Below are 17593 nucleotides of genomic sequence, written 5' to 3' on the forward strand. Positions count from 1 at the left end.
ACACATTGCTCACAGCAAAAAAATTTTTAAGAAAATGCCGCAAATTGATGAATATTTACCGTCAATAGCGCGCCAAACGCGGAGAAATGTCATTGTACTCGGTCAGCTGCTGTAACGACGCGGCGGCGCATGCGCACTCTATGCTCCGCCCAGACTCATGACGCCATCAGCCGCCAACCAATAGATGCGAGCTTAGCGGAAAAAAATATAAGCTCCACCTCCCGTGTACCAATTTTATCCAGTTCTAATACCAGTTTATTGGTATACGCACCAGTTTTCTCGCTGCCGTGACATGTTCAAGTTTACGTTTATCATGATGTCTTGATACCAATAATTAATTATTTACGATCCCCAGAAATAAATGGTTAGTTTAAAAAATATGGCGTCAACTGTACAATACTTCCCAAATTATAAAAGACGTATAAAACAGTTACCAAGACACCGCAAATTTTATCTTGTGAAGTTTATGTCTCGTACCAGTATTTCGGCTAAGTTGTGACATAAATACAGTATCAGAACTTACAAGCAGCCATGTTTGTACATTCATGAGTTTACGTTTTTCCCTCGTGCATTTTAGATTGTCTCCTGCTATAATTACTCGTACTTTTACACGCCTAGGCTTAAATTATTACATGTTTAGAAATAAAAGCAACTTTTCATGTTATAAAATATGTATATTTTGCTATTTAAAATGTTCATTGCCTACTAGCTCCACGGTATTTTCTGGTTGTTTATGGTTGTTACGTGACGTAAATAGCGGGATTGATTCGATTTTTGAGACGTAATTCGCGGGAAAGTATTGTATTGGACTATATGGGAACCAAACGGGACCTGAAGAATATAGTGCAAATAACGGGAAAACGTAAATAACGGTAACGTAAATAAGGGGTTTCGCTGTAATTATAATTTGAATGTGTCATTTGTTTTCATCCCTGGCAGCTGCTAAATTAATTTTAGTTGTGCCCTTATTTTTTGCTGAATTATTTATACCAATTCTGTCTTTTTATAATTTTTTGTTGTGTATTGCTACTGTCATAGTTTACACAACATACAAGAGATACTCAATTATGTTAAGGAAATACTTTTATCACAGAAGTAATATAGTCTTACAGGAATACTTTCTATTTTACATAATATTTAATGGTTAGTATTAAATATTGAATTGGTTAATTTGGTTTCAGCTCTGATTTAACCAACAGAGATAGCTAAATTACAGACATTTTAGAAAACTATTTAGAAAAATATTAAAAATCCTGGAAAATGCTTGAAATTTGGTTTTGCCAGTAGAGTAGCCACCCTGAGTGAGAAGCAATACAGATGAAAAACATGTACTGATTCAGTTCATTATTAAATGATACACAAAACAGATTAAAAAAAAATGTAAGTAAATAATCACAGTGTAAGTGTCTAGGGACCTGAAAAACTCGAAAAATAACGCAAAATGTGATGTTTTTAAGTAAAATTTGATTTTCTGATTTTTCCTGTCTTTTTCATGATTTTCTACACAAACTGTTTCCTTTCCCCCTATGCTCATGTTTTGAACCTTTTCTCCCCGACACCCAAAACTATCACCATATCATAACATGCAAGGCTGTGGATTGGAACAGTTTAGTTGAAAAACTACACGCTCTGTGTCTAAACTGCATTACTTATGACTCTTTTGATTGCCGCTTATCTCGAGTGACAGATGACACAGGATGACAATTCGAAATTTCCTTGAAAAGTGAAAGGGAAGAGAGAGTGCTAATGGAGCTGTCGCAGGATCCTCCTTTTCTCTCCTCTCTTTGTTACTGCTGCAAAGCAACCCCCTTCCTCTTGTCTTTCACCTACACATGCCACCCCCGTCTATCCTTGCACTCTTTACTACTGTTCATACGTTTGCTTTCCCAATGATGTCTTTTATGCTGCAGCAACCAAACTCTTTTTTTTACAACTGCCTGCTTGCGGTTTTAACATAGGCCGTGTAAAGAACACGATTACCAATATTTCCAGTCTTAAATGTTAATTGCTGTATGTAAAAAATGTCAAAAAATGTGGTTAGTGCAAGGCAACGAGCCGAGAGTTTAAAAGTGATGGTGTTAATGTATCTAATGCCATTACACTAACGTATAAATAATGCAACAGCTGAGTTACTTTTAAAAGAAAAGTTTCCGTTGCAAAGCACGTAAAAAGTGATAAAACTGTGAAATGCCAGGCAAAATGACTACCTTGGTAATGATGTTGGACAATGATCCTTCTGCACCCAGTATTCAGGACTTTAAATAAGTGTTTCAACCCAAGTAACATCATCCTTAACAACTTAGATGTTATTTCACTAATGAAAATATTAATGGACGCCATCATTTTAAGAACTCCAAACTTTTTAATGGTTACGAAGCCCTTAACGAAGTTGTGCAAGAGATTTGCAAGATGTATGTTGAAAGTGGTGACTTCTCTGAGTATAGGTAATTTGCAATCAGTTGGCAGTAGCAGTACTGTGTGCTGTTTGTAGACCTACAAACAGTGTTGATAGTGAACGGTTACATAGTCACTACAACTTAATATTCGCAGACAGAAGGCAGAACCTGAAAGAAAGCAATGTTGAAGTATTAAGAATGCTGTCTTTTGATGTCTAAATTAAACATTTACAGTTTGAATTTTTATGCACCTTTAGTTTTAAATGTATTAAGATAAACAATTACGAAATATATTTTCTGTGAAAATATTTATGAGCATTAAGTTATGGTTTAATTTTTTCAATTAAATGCTGTCACGTAAAAGTGCACATAAAAATAATTAACCTTGCTTTTTGTTGCAAATTTTGTGATAAACACCGTTCTTTTAAGGAAATATAACTTTTTTCAGGACTTTAGTCATTACATAGTAACATTCTTCTATTTAAACAGTTTTTAGTTAAAAGACAAAATAGTGATATGTGATGATACTTGAAAGATGTTGATTTATTTCATGATTTTACATTGTGGCTTGTGATTAGCAATATTATCCTAACAGCTTGACTAAATAGTAAAACAATTGTATCTGGCACCCAGAAATTAATCAGAATTTTAATATTTACCTGTGAGATACAATTTGTGCATTGCTACAAGCAATGACAAGTGAACAAATTCCATTCAACCTTTTTTGTACAAGTAATAAAAAAACTGTAGTAAAAAACATTAAAAGTATGTGATTCCTTGTTTTCTTATATACAACATATACTCCCAAAATTCTTTTATATGATGCAAAGTTTGCAGAATAAGACACGCTGTGAGCTTTCAAGGTACAAAAATCGATGCTGTGGTAGGACTATACTGAAGGAGTTTTCCCCCCAGTTTCGTGTTCAACATTGAGATAGTTTGTTTATTTAACCTAATTGCAAGGTTATTTGGCAGGTACCTTGACTGCTTGGCTGTTTCCCCCAGGGACGTGGACATGGACGGGGAGTGGGAGGCCCCGCTGATCGTGAACCCCCGCTGCGAGCAGGCGCCCGGCTGCGGGGAGTGGAAGCCGCCCTCCGTCTCGAACCCGGCCTACAAGGGAAAGTGGCGCACGCCCATGATCGACAACCCCAACTACAAGGGCAAGTGGAAGCCCCAGCGCATCCCCAACCCGGACTTCTTCGAGGACAAGAACCCCTTCAGGATGGCGGACATTGTGAGCACCTCGTTTCCTGTGCATGAGGCGCGGTGAGAGTAAAAATCCCAAGGGCGAATTTTAATTCAACCCAAGAACTGTTGCACGATTGGAATGCCACTTTCGACGTTCTGGATACGACTGCTTGCGAGCATTTGGAAGTGTATTGGCACCGTCAAGTAGTTTACGAGTATGTCAATTCATGTAGTTGTAACAAAAAATATAAATCTCAGGGGCAAATTTAAATTCAACTTTTTCATGAAACATATTTGCATAGCTGCCAACTTGTACGATTTTCCCGTACAATGTACGATTTTGCGCCCTAATGTACGATTGTACTATAGGTGTAAATTATTGTACGATTTCCAAGCTTTTTCCAATTTTTGTCTCATTTGGGTGATTCGTAACAGTAAATCTATACTGATGTCATACAATTACGGTATCGAACATGCGGTATCAAGATCGTACACAACAGAAGACGTTTAGTAGATAATAAAGAAAGCTGGTAATACTGTATTTTCGGAACTAGCATACTTCATTTGTAGTAGTTATGCCATATTTTCACTACAGCGTACCGTAAAATTCACTCATTGTACGAACGTAACCTTGAACGCCATTGGCAGAGGAAAATTACCGTGTTTACTACAGGGTGTAAGGGTGTATTATGGTGGTGTGCCATTACTATACAGTATATATTTAAATTTACTATTACATAATTATTATTTATTTATATGATATATACATATATTGAGTTTTATTGCGGGTCTGTCAAATATGTAAATAGTAAAGGTGATTGGTATATATTACTGTTTTGGAATGCCCAATACACAAATCATGTACATAATATAAGGAACCAAACACATGTTTTAAATTATATTTTGTAGGTATACTAGCAGGAAGTTATGTGGGGTCCAGCTTTTATCAAAAGTCCTGATCTAATCGAATATTATTGTTTATGATAATTATTAAGAAACAATTTGAACTAGAAATATTCTCGTATATCAATGTTGCCTCGACTTCAGTTCGGTAGATTCAGATACTCGTAAAGTCTACAAGACTACTGGTTTTAACACAAGTTATGGTAAGGAAAAAAATATTGAATATTGATGATTCTTTCCATATCATCAATTTCCGTGGCCATCCAATATATTCAGTCAAACCGATATTCGGAAATAGTGAAGATAATCAGCTCACCTCAGTTCTAGTTTTTATGCACCTCAATTTACTCATAATAAGCATTATATTCTTCACAAATATCATTGCAATCATTTAATTCCATCTTGATGTCTTAATTCAGTATTACATATTCTGATTGACATGATTCCAAAACTTTTTCAACAATTCAAATCATACTAGTCAAGCAAATTTTTCTATGGCCTGAGGTCATCAAGCTTAAAATAAGGAGAAACACTTATAACTAAATATATACTAAATACAATGGTAATATTAAAACTGTTAACATGTGCATTGAGAAAAGAATATGAAATTGCATAGACAACTATGTGAATTAAAGTTTAAAATAATAGTCTTTGCAGGCTGTTTGTATTACTGCTGCTATGAAATGGTCCCAAAGCTTTATAACTATGTATCACAATGTCATTGAATTAACTTATTTCAGTCTTTAACACATGTTTACATAGTTTTATACATATAAAATTATTTGTATATTATTTTTGTTTATTCTGAGAGGTCATTACCCGCTCAGATGCCGCTTCCATTAAAAAGATAACTGAGAAAACAGTTCTATTTTTCATGTCATTCTTAACCCGTATCTGATAGACAAAAATAATGTTAAAGTCAACATTAACATAACACAGAATATGGTCAGATCAAAATGGATCATACATAACACACTACACCACACTCAGTACTTATTCGGTGCAGGTTGTACCGTAGACTCTAGATGTGCTCCTTTAAATATATATAGCCATCTGCGATACGGACGTCGTTGTTGTGGTTTATCAATTCACAAATTGCAGAAGTTTCATCGAGAGTGTATCAACTGAGACATGGTAGTACATTACCTGAAGGTACATTACGACCTTGTTATGCAGCGGCAGGTTACTCAGAACTGCGTTTTATGCAGGTGCTAGACGTGATGTCCACTGCCTTGTCACCATGACCACTTGAAGGCGACGGGGTAAAGTTGGTATTGGATTGACGATACAACCAGGCATCGAACATGGTGAAACTCACTGCGACGCACCTTGGTCAAGCGTCCGCTGAGTTGATGATAGTCCACGAACCATTACCAGAGGGTAGCAATGTCATGTAGCTGTTACTCATATCATGTAGCACTAGTTATGCACAGAATTCCGTCTGACAGAACCGTTCACTTAATTCGGTCTAGTCGTACTTTTTTTTTTTACTTTAGGAGTCCAGAAATAAAACTATCATTCTAAATAGTGTTCCAGCATATCATCGTGCTTATAATTAGCCAGCCTTTATCTCCTCCAACCGAATAAAACTTATGATCTTGATGCAATAATTTAAAGCATGTGTTATGGTTCTTAATTATTCATAAATTATTATTACTAACATTAAATTACTAAATAATAACATCTATAGTCTCTCATACTAATAATGTTTACGTTTTATCAAAACAAACAATAAATATAATTCAAGGGTATCATAACCTGAAGGGTCTCTTGCACAAGGTAAGTCAAAGAGATAGGTATATTAACATAATTAAACATAATGTTGTAGCTATGCTGTGTTTGCTGTGTACTTCAACTTCCATTGCTAACTTATCCATGAACCTTAGTGAATTACAAATTATCTCAGAACAATAGTGATACGTCAACGAATATCTTAGCCTCGAATACCCTTTCGGCTGTAAATACGAGCTTGTACAATCATACAGTTTAGCATATCCACCTTGACTATAAACAGTATTTCAGCTGTTACAACAAAATATAGAATCTTGCCAAAATAATAGATAGCTATCAGTGTAAACATGGATTACGTTATGGGCCGTGTCATCAAATCATACTATTAAGCAGCAAAATATCAAACTAGCAGTCTGATAACTAGGCAATTACCCAGAAAAAAAAACTGCTCTTAACAACGAAGATCTATGACACTTAAATCTCCAATAAACATTCCTTCTGAAATCTTCTGTTAAGCAGAGGTAATTGAATACGACCAAACATAACTTCATAACCCATGTCATATCACACTTTGCATAGATTGCAATAAATATCTCAAACTGTGGAGATTCATAAATAAATTTTCTATTCCAGCTGAGATTACTTTTTATTTTTTTATTCCTCTACTGCGACTGTAATTTATGTTCTTTTGTTGACGTCTTGTACTACTGGCGTCTTGTAGTTTCGTAGACTAGTTATATTATAACGTCCCACTACTTGTTCTGTTTCTGCATCCGCTAGCGTGTAACAGTTTTCCTTGGTGATTCCGACAATCTTGAAAGGTCCTTCGTACAACAGAAAAAGTTTCTTAGCTACATTTTCCCACTTCCTACTAATTTTAGCGGTTTTCCGCAGTACTAGGTCGCCGACCTTGAATTTGCTCTGGCGTGATGCAGGCTTCCGCTTCTTACGTATTTCTGCTTCCCTTCGTAGTCTAGCATTGACAAGCTGTTCTATATCTTCTCCCGTTGGTAAGGTCTGGTCTCCTTCGGGGTGGTCGCACTTTGGTAAATACGATGGTAGTATTGCTGTCGATGGTTCCTTACAAAGTATTTCGTGAGGTGTCAATGTTACATAACCCCTCGTCTGGAACTGCGGTCTCGGAGCGGGGTAATATCACCTCGACCCGTTCTAGTTTAACCTTTCGTCAGGGTTGTGAATATGATTGTCCGACTTAGCCGCTTCAGCATGTACACAAGTTGAGGTATTTCCCCGTTCTCGTGGTGGCTGAAAAGTGTTTGCAGCTGGATTCAGTGGTTGCTGCCTCTTAAAATAACCATCTTTCGTAGGTGGGAATGAGATGCAGTCTTGTTCGACGTCTTGACATTGTTGTCTCGGCTGGGACGGCTCATACCCAACAGGGGATCTGAGTATTGGCGGCAGATCTCGAAGTGATTCAGGCAACAAATTTTCTCGACCGTCCTGTTGCTCCCTGAAGTCTCCATTATTCATGGGAGGCCATTGTGAAGATGGAGTAGGCAGGCGTTTATTCATCGGCGTACCTTCCCGGTGAAGTTTGTCCTCTTGCCATTCGTGGTCATTGAAGCGATGATCCTTTCCTTTTCGCTTACCGTATGACTGCGATCCGCGGTAATAATATTTGTTGTGGTAGGTTTTACCACCATGCCATCCCTTTCGTAGATATGCCAACTGTTACGGATATTCCGTAATTATTACTGATTTTAACCATAATTACGGGGTTACGGACGTGACAAAATTTCTACGGAAAATGCCTTAAAAGAAGAGACGAGACAGTCGATATATGTTATCGACTCTGACTTGGCTGTGGCTGTCACATGGCGATATATCGAATCGACTTCAGCGTGTGCGCCATTCAGTTGTGAGAACTTGCGTCTCGGCGTGTTGTGCTGTTAATTTTTTGTAATTTTAATGTGTTACGTGTTGCGACCGTATAGTGTGTGTATAATAGTATGTGTTAGTCAACATTTTTTGTGATAAATGTTCTCACCATGTTTTCAAAGCGGCAAAAAGTTCTTCAGAAATATAGACAAAGCTACACTGAAGAGTGGCCATGTTTGCGTGTGTCCAAACGGTCTGAAAATCACGTGTGGTGTTCTGTGTGCGATTGCGACTTTTCAGTTGCTCATGGAGGTAGAGACGACTGTAGGCGGCACGTGAATTCTACTAAGCATCAGGACAACATGAAAATAAAATGTACATCGAAGCCGGTAACATCATATTTTGCAAACAAAGACGACACTTCCGTTACAAATGCCGAGCTTTTATTCTCGTCATTTCTGATAGAACACAACATTCCAATTGCATGCGCGGACCATGCAAATTCTTTGTTTCGAGCAATGTTTCCCGATTCTGCCATTGCAAAAAAATTTGCATGTGGAAGGACTAAAGCTACTGCTCTAGTTAAATGCATGGCTGATTCCACAACAAAGCATATTGTACAGCAGTTACAAAATGGGCCGTTTGGTTTGGCAACAGACGGTAGTTCAGATTACAATATGAGCTCTGTAAAATTGTATCCAGTTGTTGTGTCATACTATAATAGTTGTCAAGGCCGAATATGCACCTCGCTATTGTTTTTGCTTGAATCCACTGATAGTACAGGGAAAGGAATCTTCGATATACATATTGAATAAGGAACTGACTCAGAAGTCTATACCTTGGAAAAATTGTGTCTCCTTCGCATGTGATAATGCAAACACAATGGTGGGCAATTTAAAAGGAGTTATAGCTTTCATTAGAGAAGTTCAACCTTCTGTACTTCTGCAAGGATGTTCTTGTCATCTTCTTCATATAGCTGCACAAAAAGCCTCTAGTCAATTCAGGGATTTAAATGTTGAACAGCTTTTGATACAGTTGTATTATTTTCTTCAAAAGAGCTCGAAACGTAAGAACTGTCTAAAGTTGTGTCAAGCTGTTTGTGGCACCAAACCCCACAAAATTTTGAAACATGTGAGCACTCGATGGTTGTCTCTGTTGGATTCTGTTAACAGGATGATCGAACAATTTGAATCTTTGGAACATTTCTTCTCTGGTGACAATGCTGATGTTTCCAATTCACAGTTTCTCGACATAAAGTCTCAGATTTAAAATCCTTTATGTAAACTGTACTGTCTCTTTTTCAGTAACACTCTTCCACTTTTTGTTTCTACCAATGTTTTTCTTCTACAAGAAGCTCCCCAAATACACTAGTAAGATTTGTTAAGCCTACAGCACTCAAAGATAGTACTGATAATGCATCTATTTTTGATGTTGACTTTCAAAGAAGAAAAAATCAGAAAGATGATCCTGGCCTAGTGATTGGTGCTAGCACTAGAGCCTACATCCAAGGGAAAAATCTTACAGCTTTACAGATAAGTCAGTTTTATTCCAATGTTAGGGAATTTTACAAAGCAGGCTGTGGCTACATTCTCAAGAAAATGCCCATTTACAATGAGTTTCTGAAGCATGCTGAGGTATTGGATGTTCGTTTGAGAAGAAAAGTTTCATTTTCTTCTGTTCAGTACATGGTTACTTTGTTCAAAAACTTGCCTGTTAATATTGGCCAATTGGAAACTGAATTTGCTGCTTACCAGTTCTCTGATTTTGGTGAAGAAGTTCTTGCTGCTCCTAGTATCGATGTAGCATGGCACAACATTTCCAGATTGCAAGATGAAAGTGGGCTGTACAAATTTGGAGAACTCAGCAAATTAATGTTAACTATTCTTTTAGTTCCTCATAGCAATGCACCAACTGAAAGAATTTTCAGCATAGTACGAAAGAACCAAACTGTATTTAGACCCAATTTATCTACAGAAACACTAAATGCACTGCTTGTGCAGAAAGTGAAGTCATTTACTCACAACACCATATGTCACCAAAACAAGTTTAGCAAAGAAGAGTTGGCTGCAGCAAAACGTGCCACAAAGTTGTCCCTGTCTGATGGACAGTAATATGGGGTAAGCTACCTACCTTTGTTTACTGAAAAAACTATCATGTATAAACTATCAAAAAATGTTTTTATATAGTGTAACATCCAATATGAGATTTATCTTTAACATTGGATTATACTCACTATCAGTAGGTTCATAATGTTCAGTGTTCATAAATTTTTGTCGTGCCTGATTTACGCATGTGTAAAAAAATTGTGATTACTGATTGTCTCACCTGGGGGTTGGCATCTCTACTTTCGATGTGGTGACCATTGTGGTGTTTGGCATTCGTTTTGCCACGACAGAGTGTGCACCGCTTTGTGTTCCCCTTTCTGTTGGTTGTTTCGATTGTTCCAGTGACTGTTTACTGGTACATGCTGATTTCCTTTATAATGATTGATTTTCTCTGATTTTTGATTTTTGGTCTGCTTATCTAACCGATCGAACACTAAGAGTTGTTCCCTAAATTCCGTGAAATCTCGGAATATTATACCAGCCAACTGCATTTGGTAGCGTATTGGTAATTGTGTCAAAACAATTGCTATCAATTCCTCATCGGTCATGTTAAGGTCCAAGTATCTGGTACGCTCAAACATAGATGATAGATGAGTTTCTAGGGATTTGCCCTTCCTAGGTTCATATCTTTCTGTGTGCAGTTGCGCCCTTAAGTTACCTTGAATGCGCATGTTCCAGAATTGTAACCTAAATTTTGCTTGAAAGTCGTCTTAAGATGTCGTGTTAGGCTGTTGTACCTCCCACCAGTAAAATGCTACGTCACGAAGAGAATTGTTTAAGCACTTCAATCGCTCTGCATCAGACAGATCAAACATGTTCGAATATTCATCTAATTTATTTATAAATCGTATAGGATTTTCGTGAGAATGACCTGAGTAAGTAGGCATGTTTTCGGCCCAATGCCTTGCCGGATGGTGCATTAATGCAACGGAATTTATTCGTGTAGCATTGATCTGTGAGATTGTGCGTGCATGTACTCGGGGTTTCGCACAGGTGTGTCACTTGTACGTGCGGTCTCTTGCGCAGCCTCATCGGCCACTCCAGTGCTAGACGAAGGCTGTGAGATTGTGCCTAGCTGTAAAGTCTTCACTTTATGATCAATATCGTGTATCTTAGCTACTACATTATTTACTTGAGCTGACATATTACAGTATGAAACGCTCACTGTTTCAATCTGCTGTTCAACATTTGCTGTTCTTTCTAATACCCCATCTACGATATGGTGCAGTGTCGTATTATGTTTTTGAACAGTGTTCCTCAATGTCTCGTAATGTTTGTTACACTGATCCTTAATATTTTTACATTCGGTACTGGTCACCACCAGAGTAGTTGCTGTGTTCTGTTTATGTTGTTCAAGTCGGTTGTTAGCTTGTGCGATGTTTTCAGCTAGGCTATCTAATTGCTGTTCTTGTGCTCTGAACTGCGATTCTAACCTGTTCTCCAAGCTCCCGATGTCTTGTTTAACCTCATCAAATCTGAGATTCTGTTCATCAAATCTGATATCAAATTTACTGTTTTGTTCATTGAATCTGGAATTCTGTTCATCAAACTTATGGTTTACCTCATCAAATCTGCGATTCTGTTCATCAAATCTGTTATCTAAATTGTTCAGTTTTACCAGCAATATTTGCATCCAGTTGTTTGGCAACTCAGTGACAACATTTTCACTAGTAGATGGCAATGTGGTATTCACTACATTACGACCAATATTAACAGTTTGAGTGTGATGAGATGGATGAACAGTATCTTCTGTCTGCCGCTCCAGATGAGGCTCCGAGTTAATTTCCTATATCTCACTATTTCCTCTACCGTACTGTTCACTTAGACTAACCAATTCCTCTAAAACCTCTGTTACATTATCAGATTCTGTATTCTCATTACTATTAACCTCATTGCGATTGCGCAAGCTATAAGCAGAGTTAGTAGGCTTAGGCATGGTGTTGGTCAAATTCGTAGTTATTTATTTACAAATTATAATTATAATTTTCTATCCCACAACTTGCTTGTTTCGATGGCCCCTCGTTGTAAGCGCCAAAATGTAAGGGTGTATTATGGTGGTGTGCCATTACTATACAGTATATATTTAAATTTACTATTACATAATTATTATTTATTTATATGATATATACATATATTGAGTTTTATTGCGGGTCTGTCAAATATGTAAATAGTAAAGGTGATTGGTATATATTACTGTTTTGGAATGCCCAATACACAAATCATGTACATAATATAAGGAACCAAACACATGTTTTAAATTATATTTTGTAGGTATACTAGCAGGAAGTTATGTGGGGTCCAGCTTTTATCAAAAGTCCAGATCTAATCGAATATTATTGTTTATGATAATTATTAAGAAACAATTTGAACTAGAAATATTCTCGTATATCAATGTTGCCTCGACTTCAGTTCGGTAGATTCAGATACTCGTAAAGTCTACAAGACTACTGGTTTTAACACAAGTTATGGTAAGGAAAAAAATATTGAATATTGATGATTCTTTCCATATCATCAATTTCTGTGGCCATCCAATATATTCAGTCAAACCGATATTCGGAAATAGTGAAGATAATCAGCTCACCTCAGTTCTAGTTTTTATGCACCTCAATTTACTCATAATAAGCATTATATTCTTCACAAATATCATTGCAATCATTTAATTCCATCTTGATGTCTTAATTCAGTATTACATATTCTGATTGACATGATTCCAAAACTTTTTCAACAATTCAAATCATACTAGTCAAGCAAATTTTTCTATGGCCTGAGGTCATCAAGCTTAAAATAAGGAGAAACACTTATAACTAAATATATACTAAATACAATGGTAATATTAATACTGTTAACATGTGCATTGAGAAAAGAATATGAAATTGCATAGACAACTATGTGAATTAAAGTTAAAATAATAGTCTTTGCAGGCTGTTTGTATTACTGCTGCTATGAAATGGTCCCAAAGCTTTATAACTATGTATCACAATGTCATTGAATTAACTTATTTCAGTCTTTAACACATGTTTACATAGTTTTATACATATAAAATTATTTGTATATTATTTTTGTTTATTCTGAGAGGTCATTACCCGCTCAAGGGAGAAGCTACACCTACGCGTACGGGAATTGTTTGTTTTCAAGCATGCTTGGAAATTCGCAGTAAAAATGGCGAGTAAACAGAAAAAGAAATCTTATAACCAAGTATTTTAAGATTGTTATAGTAAAGAAATTCTGTGGGTTAGGCGTTCAAAAACTGGCGTCAATTATGCTTTCTGTGCTTATTGTTCATGTGAAATATTTATTTAGCACGGGGGTAGAAATGACTTGAAAGTTCACGAAGGAACAGAGAAACACAAGTAATGCTTCACTTGTAAGTTCAACCAACATTAGTAATTTTTTTAGTGTTCAAAGTGACGATTTTAGTGTTATTCGAGCAGAATGTTATTTCACATCATTTATTCTGGAACATAACCTGCCGGTGTCAGTAGCAGATCATGCTGGACCTTTGTTGAGAAAAATGTTTCCCAGGAGCGAAGAATCTAAGAAATACAGTTGTGGACGCACCAAAACCACTGCAATAATTGCAGAAATGGCAAGATAGCATCAAAATGTTACAGCAGGTATGTTGAAAAAAGTTCCATTTTCAATTGCTACAGATGGGAGCAACGATGATTCTAAGCTTTACCCAGTTGTAGTGACCTATTTTAGTGAGAAAGATTCTCAAATCAAAATTGATTTGCTTGAAATTGTACCGTTAGAGGGTGCTGCAACTGGGAAAAACATCGGGAAAATGTTGCTCAACAGTTTAGAAAAGCATTCCATTCCTGTTAGAAATTGCATTGCCCTAGGTTCCGATAATGCATCGGTCATGATTGGCCACAAAAATGGTGTAGCTGCAGAACTTCAGCAACACCATGAAAATATTATTGTTTTGGGATGTGCATGCCATTTATTGCACTTAGCAGCAGAAAAGGGTTCCACAGGTCTTCATGTTCGTGTAGATGAAATCCTTGTTGATATTTAATACTATTTGCATAAAAGTGCTAAACGTAAAGAGCAGCTCAAGAATTTGCAAATCCTCAGTGACAAAAAATCAAAGAAATTCTTGAAACATGTCTCCACTAGGTGGCTATCCCTGGGAGAGTGTATCGGTAGGTTTATCATGGTTGCTACAGGAATAGAAAACCGGGAAATTTCAGGGAAATTAAAATGGTCTGGGAATTCCGGGAAATGTCAGGGAAAATTCTACGAATTCTGCAAATTTTAAAGTTGTGTATAATTCAAACAACGCTTTGTTTTGATGCGCTCGTACCGCTACCGAACGACTCCGCTAAAAGGCTGCTGCTTAAGGGGCCCGCCTACCTGGTCACACAGACGGTGTGCAGAGCTTCAGGAAAAACAACGCGATTTCAAAACTACTCAAGATATCCGAGTGGGGCCTATTTACGAATAGCATTTAAGAGTTCGCTGAGGACCGAAAAGTACTTTTAATTTCGGATTAAGTTTTTAAACTGTATTTTTAGAAGCGTTAAAATGCCTAAAACGCGTGTTTTCAGAGTAATTTTTAGGCATAAAACAATCCGTACAGATTCTTGAAAGTACTTAAGGGGCTTGCATAACACCTTTATCTTCATTTCTCCGCCATATAATGTTACGGTCACCGCTCAAATTTCACAGTTATCTTGTGACGACGAGACGAATGCGCGCCAGTTCAGAGACTTGCGCTTAGAGGCTATACCGCGCTGGAAGCACCAGCGAGCGTCGCGCTTATCATCCCGCCTCACTAACACACATACACCCCTGACGAGGCGGGCCCCTTAAGGCACACGGCAACTGCAACTTTTTTTTTTTACTTGGTCTACGATTGTCCGTTGCAATAGGCTGTTACAACCACCCACCATAACTTCTGGCCAATCCAGGCACTCGTTTGTTCACCAGCGAACCCGGCCTTCATTTGTTCGTGTTTTGATCCTTTTTAATTTGCCCTTGAGACTTTGTATTATGTTCCGTTCCGTGCAGTGAACTACAGAACGGGCACGGCGTTTATCTTTTGAAGGCTATTTTCATGTGGAATAAGGTGAGTACAAAGCTTATTACGTGAATTTCAATGCGTTGTATCAGGTGAAGTTAGTTTTTGATGCGATCATCAGAAAATAAAGTGCACTTGATAAAGAGGCATACCAATTCTCATTTTGAAAACTACCAAGCTGATATGAAAACACGTGGCTTTTGTGTGCGGTTATGTTTTATGCATTTTTTCTACCTATTTTTTTAAATTACCTTTTTTTTCAACCGTTATAATCCGTGAGTTCTGTTGCGTGACACTTACATTGTGTATAAAAAAATATGCATAACTGAACATGTTTTCCCCCAGAATCGTTAGTTAACATTGTAAGATTGTAAGAGTATTGCATGTTGTAATGCTGCTATTGTAATTCTCTAAGTAGGCCCGTTATATTGTTAGGTGTGAATTTGTAATAGTAGTTTTTGTATTTGTGTGGTTATATTTTTTTAAGAATTCATAAACAATAATGTTTTAACCTAACCTGAAAATATTATGTACTTTTTTTTTAGCTTAGAGATGTCGAAGAAAACTACTTTTAAGGAGAATTGGCTCCAGGAGCCACAGTTTCAGCATATCAAACCCTCTGCTAAAAACATAAATTCTGCGTACTGCACTTTGTGCTACAAAAGTATTCAACTCAGCAGTATGGGTCGAAGAGCTCTCACCAGCCATGTCGAAGGAAAAAAACACATTCGCAATTCTCCCGTGAAAATAACACAAAAAAAACTTATTTTACCTCATGTTGAAATCTTTATATTACATTTAATCATATGCACGTTAATATTTATGGTATGTACTTCAAAAGAAAGTCAGGGAATTTTTCTCTTAAATTTCTGGAAAACAGGATTGGGAGACACGTGAAGAGGCACTAGACATTCTTCAACAACAGTTTTGTTCTTTGCAGGTGGACAATGACATCCCACTGGATTCAGTGGAGAGAATAGACAAGTTGTGGTCTTACATAGGGAAAATAGGTAGTGGTGTTGGTGGTCTTAAGTATGACAGAGTTGCTCATGCAATGCTATCAGTGTTGGTTATTCCACATAGCAATGCTGAGTATGAGAGGGTTTTTAGAAGCATTAAAAAAAAATAGGACCACTTTCAGAGCTTCAATGTCAGACAAAGTTTTAAACGGTATATTGTTGGCAAAACGTACTAACAGCATTTGTTATGAACAAGACTTTGATGAAACTTTTCTCAAGAAAGCTAAATCTGCCACACATGTATCCCTGCTGCAGAAAAAATAAATAACGTATTCAAGCACCATGATATGTATCCAGTGACATGCACTTAGAATCATTAAAAAAAAGGCATGTTTCCAAAACCAAATTATTACCATATTGTTTTTTACAGTTTTTTTCGTGAACATTATATGTGCAAAACAAAATAATTTTTGCCACGCCTGTATTACATATAAAAATTGCCTTTCAATGATTGTACTATAATTGTACTATTTTCTTTTGTAAATTGTACTAATTGCTTTTCTGTAAGGTTGGCAGGTTTGTATTTGTGAAACGTTGCGATGATTCATCCCTGCCCACAAAAAAATAATAGAACCCAGAGATATAGATGAACAAAAGAATAAGAAAGAATGTGTGTATGTGCTTGTTTCAGAAAATATATGTAGATATCTTAGAAAGTCAGCTGTAAATGTCTTGACTTTTATATTTGCTACCAGCGCGCTTGCGTTCCTCCTTGTTCAACCAGCAGCGTAGTGAGCTCTGTTGACAGTCTCTTCATTTCCCACACAGATAGTGCTATCTTAATAATTAGATATTTCGTTCAGAGATTTGGCGTGTTCCAAATGTCAGAATTGTTTGAAGAAACAGTAACATGCATAGTCTTTTGTTATGGTATATTTCATGTTTCAACAGTGAGTGATATTTATTGTTAATTACCAGTATTGTTTGATCAATGCTTATTGATATCCTGAGCAGTTATTTTAAAGTAATATATATAAATTTATGTTTATTTAAAAAATTGACTATCTTTTTCTCTCTCTGCCATTTTCCCCCTTAGAATGTACTTACGAGTCGAGGTTTGAATTGCAAAATAAGTTTTACATCTATCACGTCTACTGAAATATACACACACATTTTACAAATATCAGCCATGGCTTGTGCGTGACATTTGGCTCGCCAGGCACTCGTGAAGACGGCATTTATAAACTGATGTATTTATTTGGACATTTTCATTTGCTCTTGATCAGTAATCACCTCTTAGCTGTTTGACTCGTGCCAGTTAATAAATATCAGACTGTTACGAGATGTAATAAAAGATTGGAAAGGTGTCATTTACAGTAGAACCCTGTTATAATGTTTTTCAAGGGAGCACAAGAAAAAAACATTATAAGCAGGAAAACATTATAT

At 36.7% G+C, this 17593-nt stretch overlaps 1 protein-coding gene across 1 annotated transcript in view; it reads left to right on the plus strand.

The window, feature by feature from the left end:
• Nucleotides 1-17593, plus strand: part of LOC134539388 (calnexin) — a 102562-nt gene that overhangs the window by 59139 nt on the left and 25830 nt on the right. Inside the window, exon 7 of the mRNA XM_063381382.1 lies at nt 3402-3633. Within this exon, the coding sequence (XP_063237452.1) occupies nt 3402-3633 (232 nt within the window). The remainder of the gene's footprint in view (nt 1-3401; nt 3634-17593) is intronic.

This window comes from Bacillus rossius, chromosome 15 (assembly GCF_032445375.1).
Source record: "Bacillus rossius redtenbacheri isolate Brsri chromosome 15, Brsri_v3, whole genome shotgun sequence".
NCBI lineage: Eukaryota > Metazoa > Arthropoda > Insecta > Phasmatodea > Bacillidae > Bacillus > Bacillus rossius.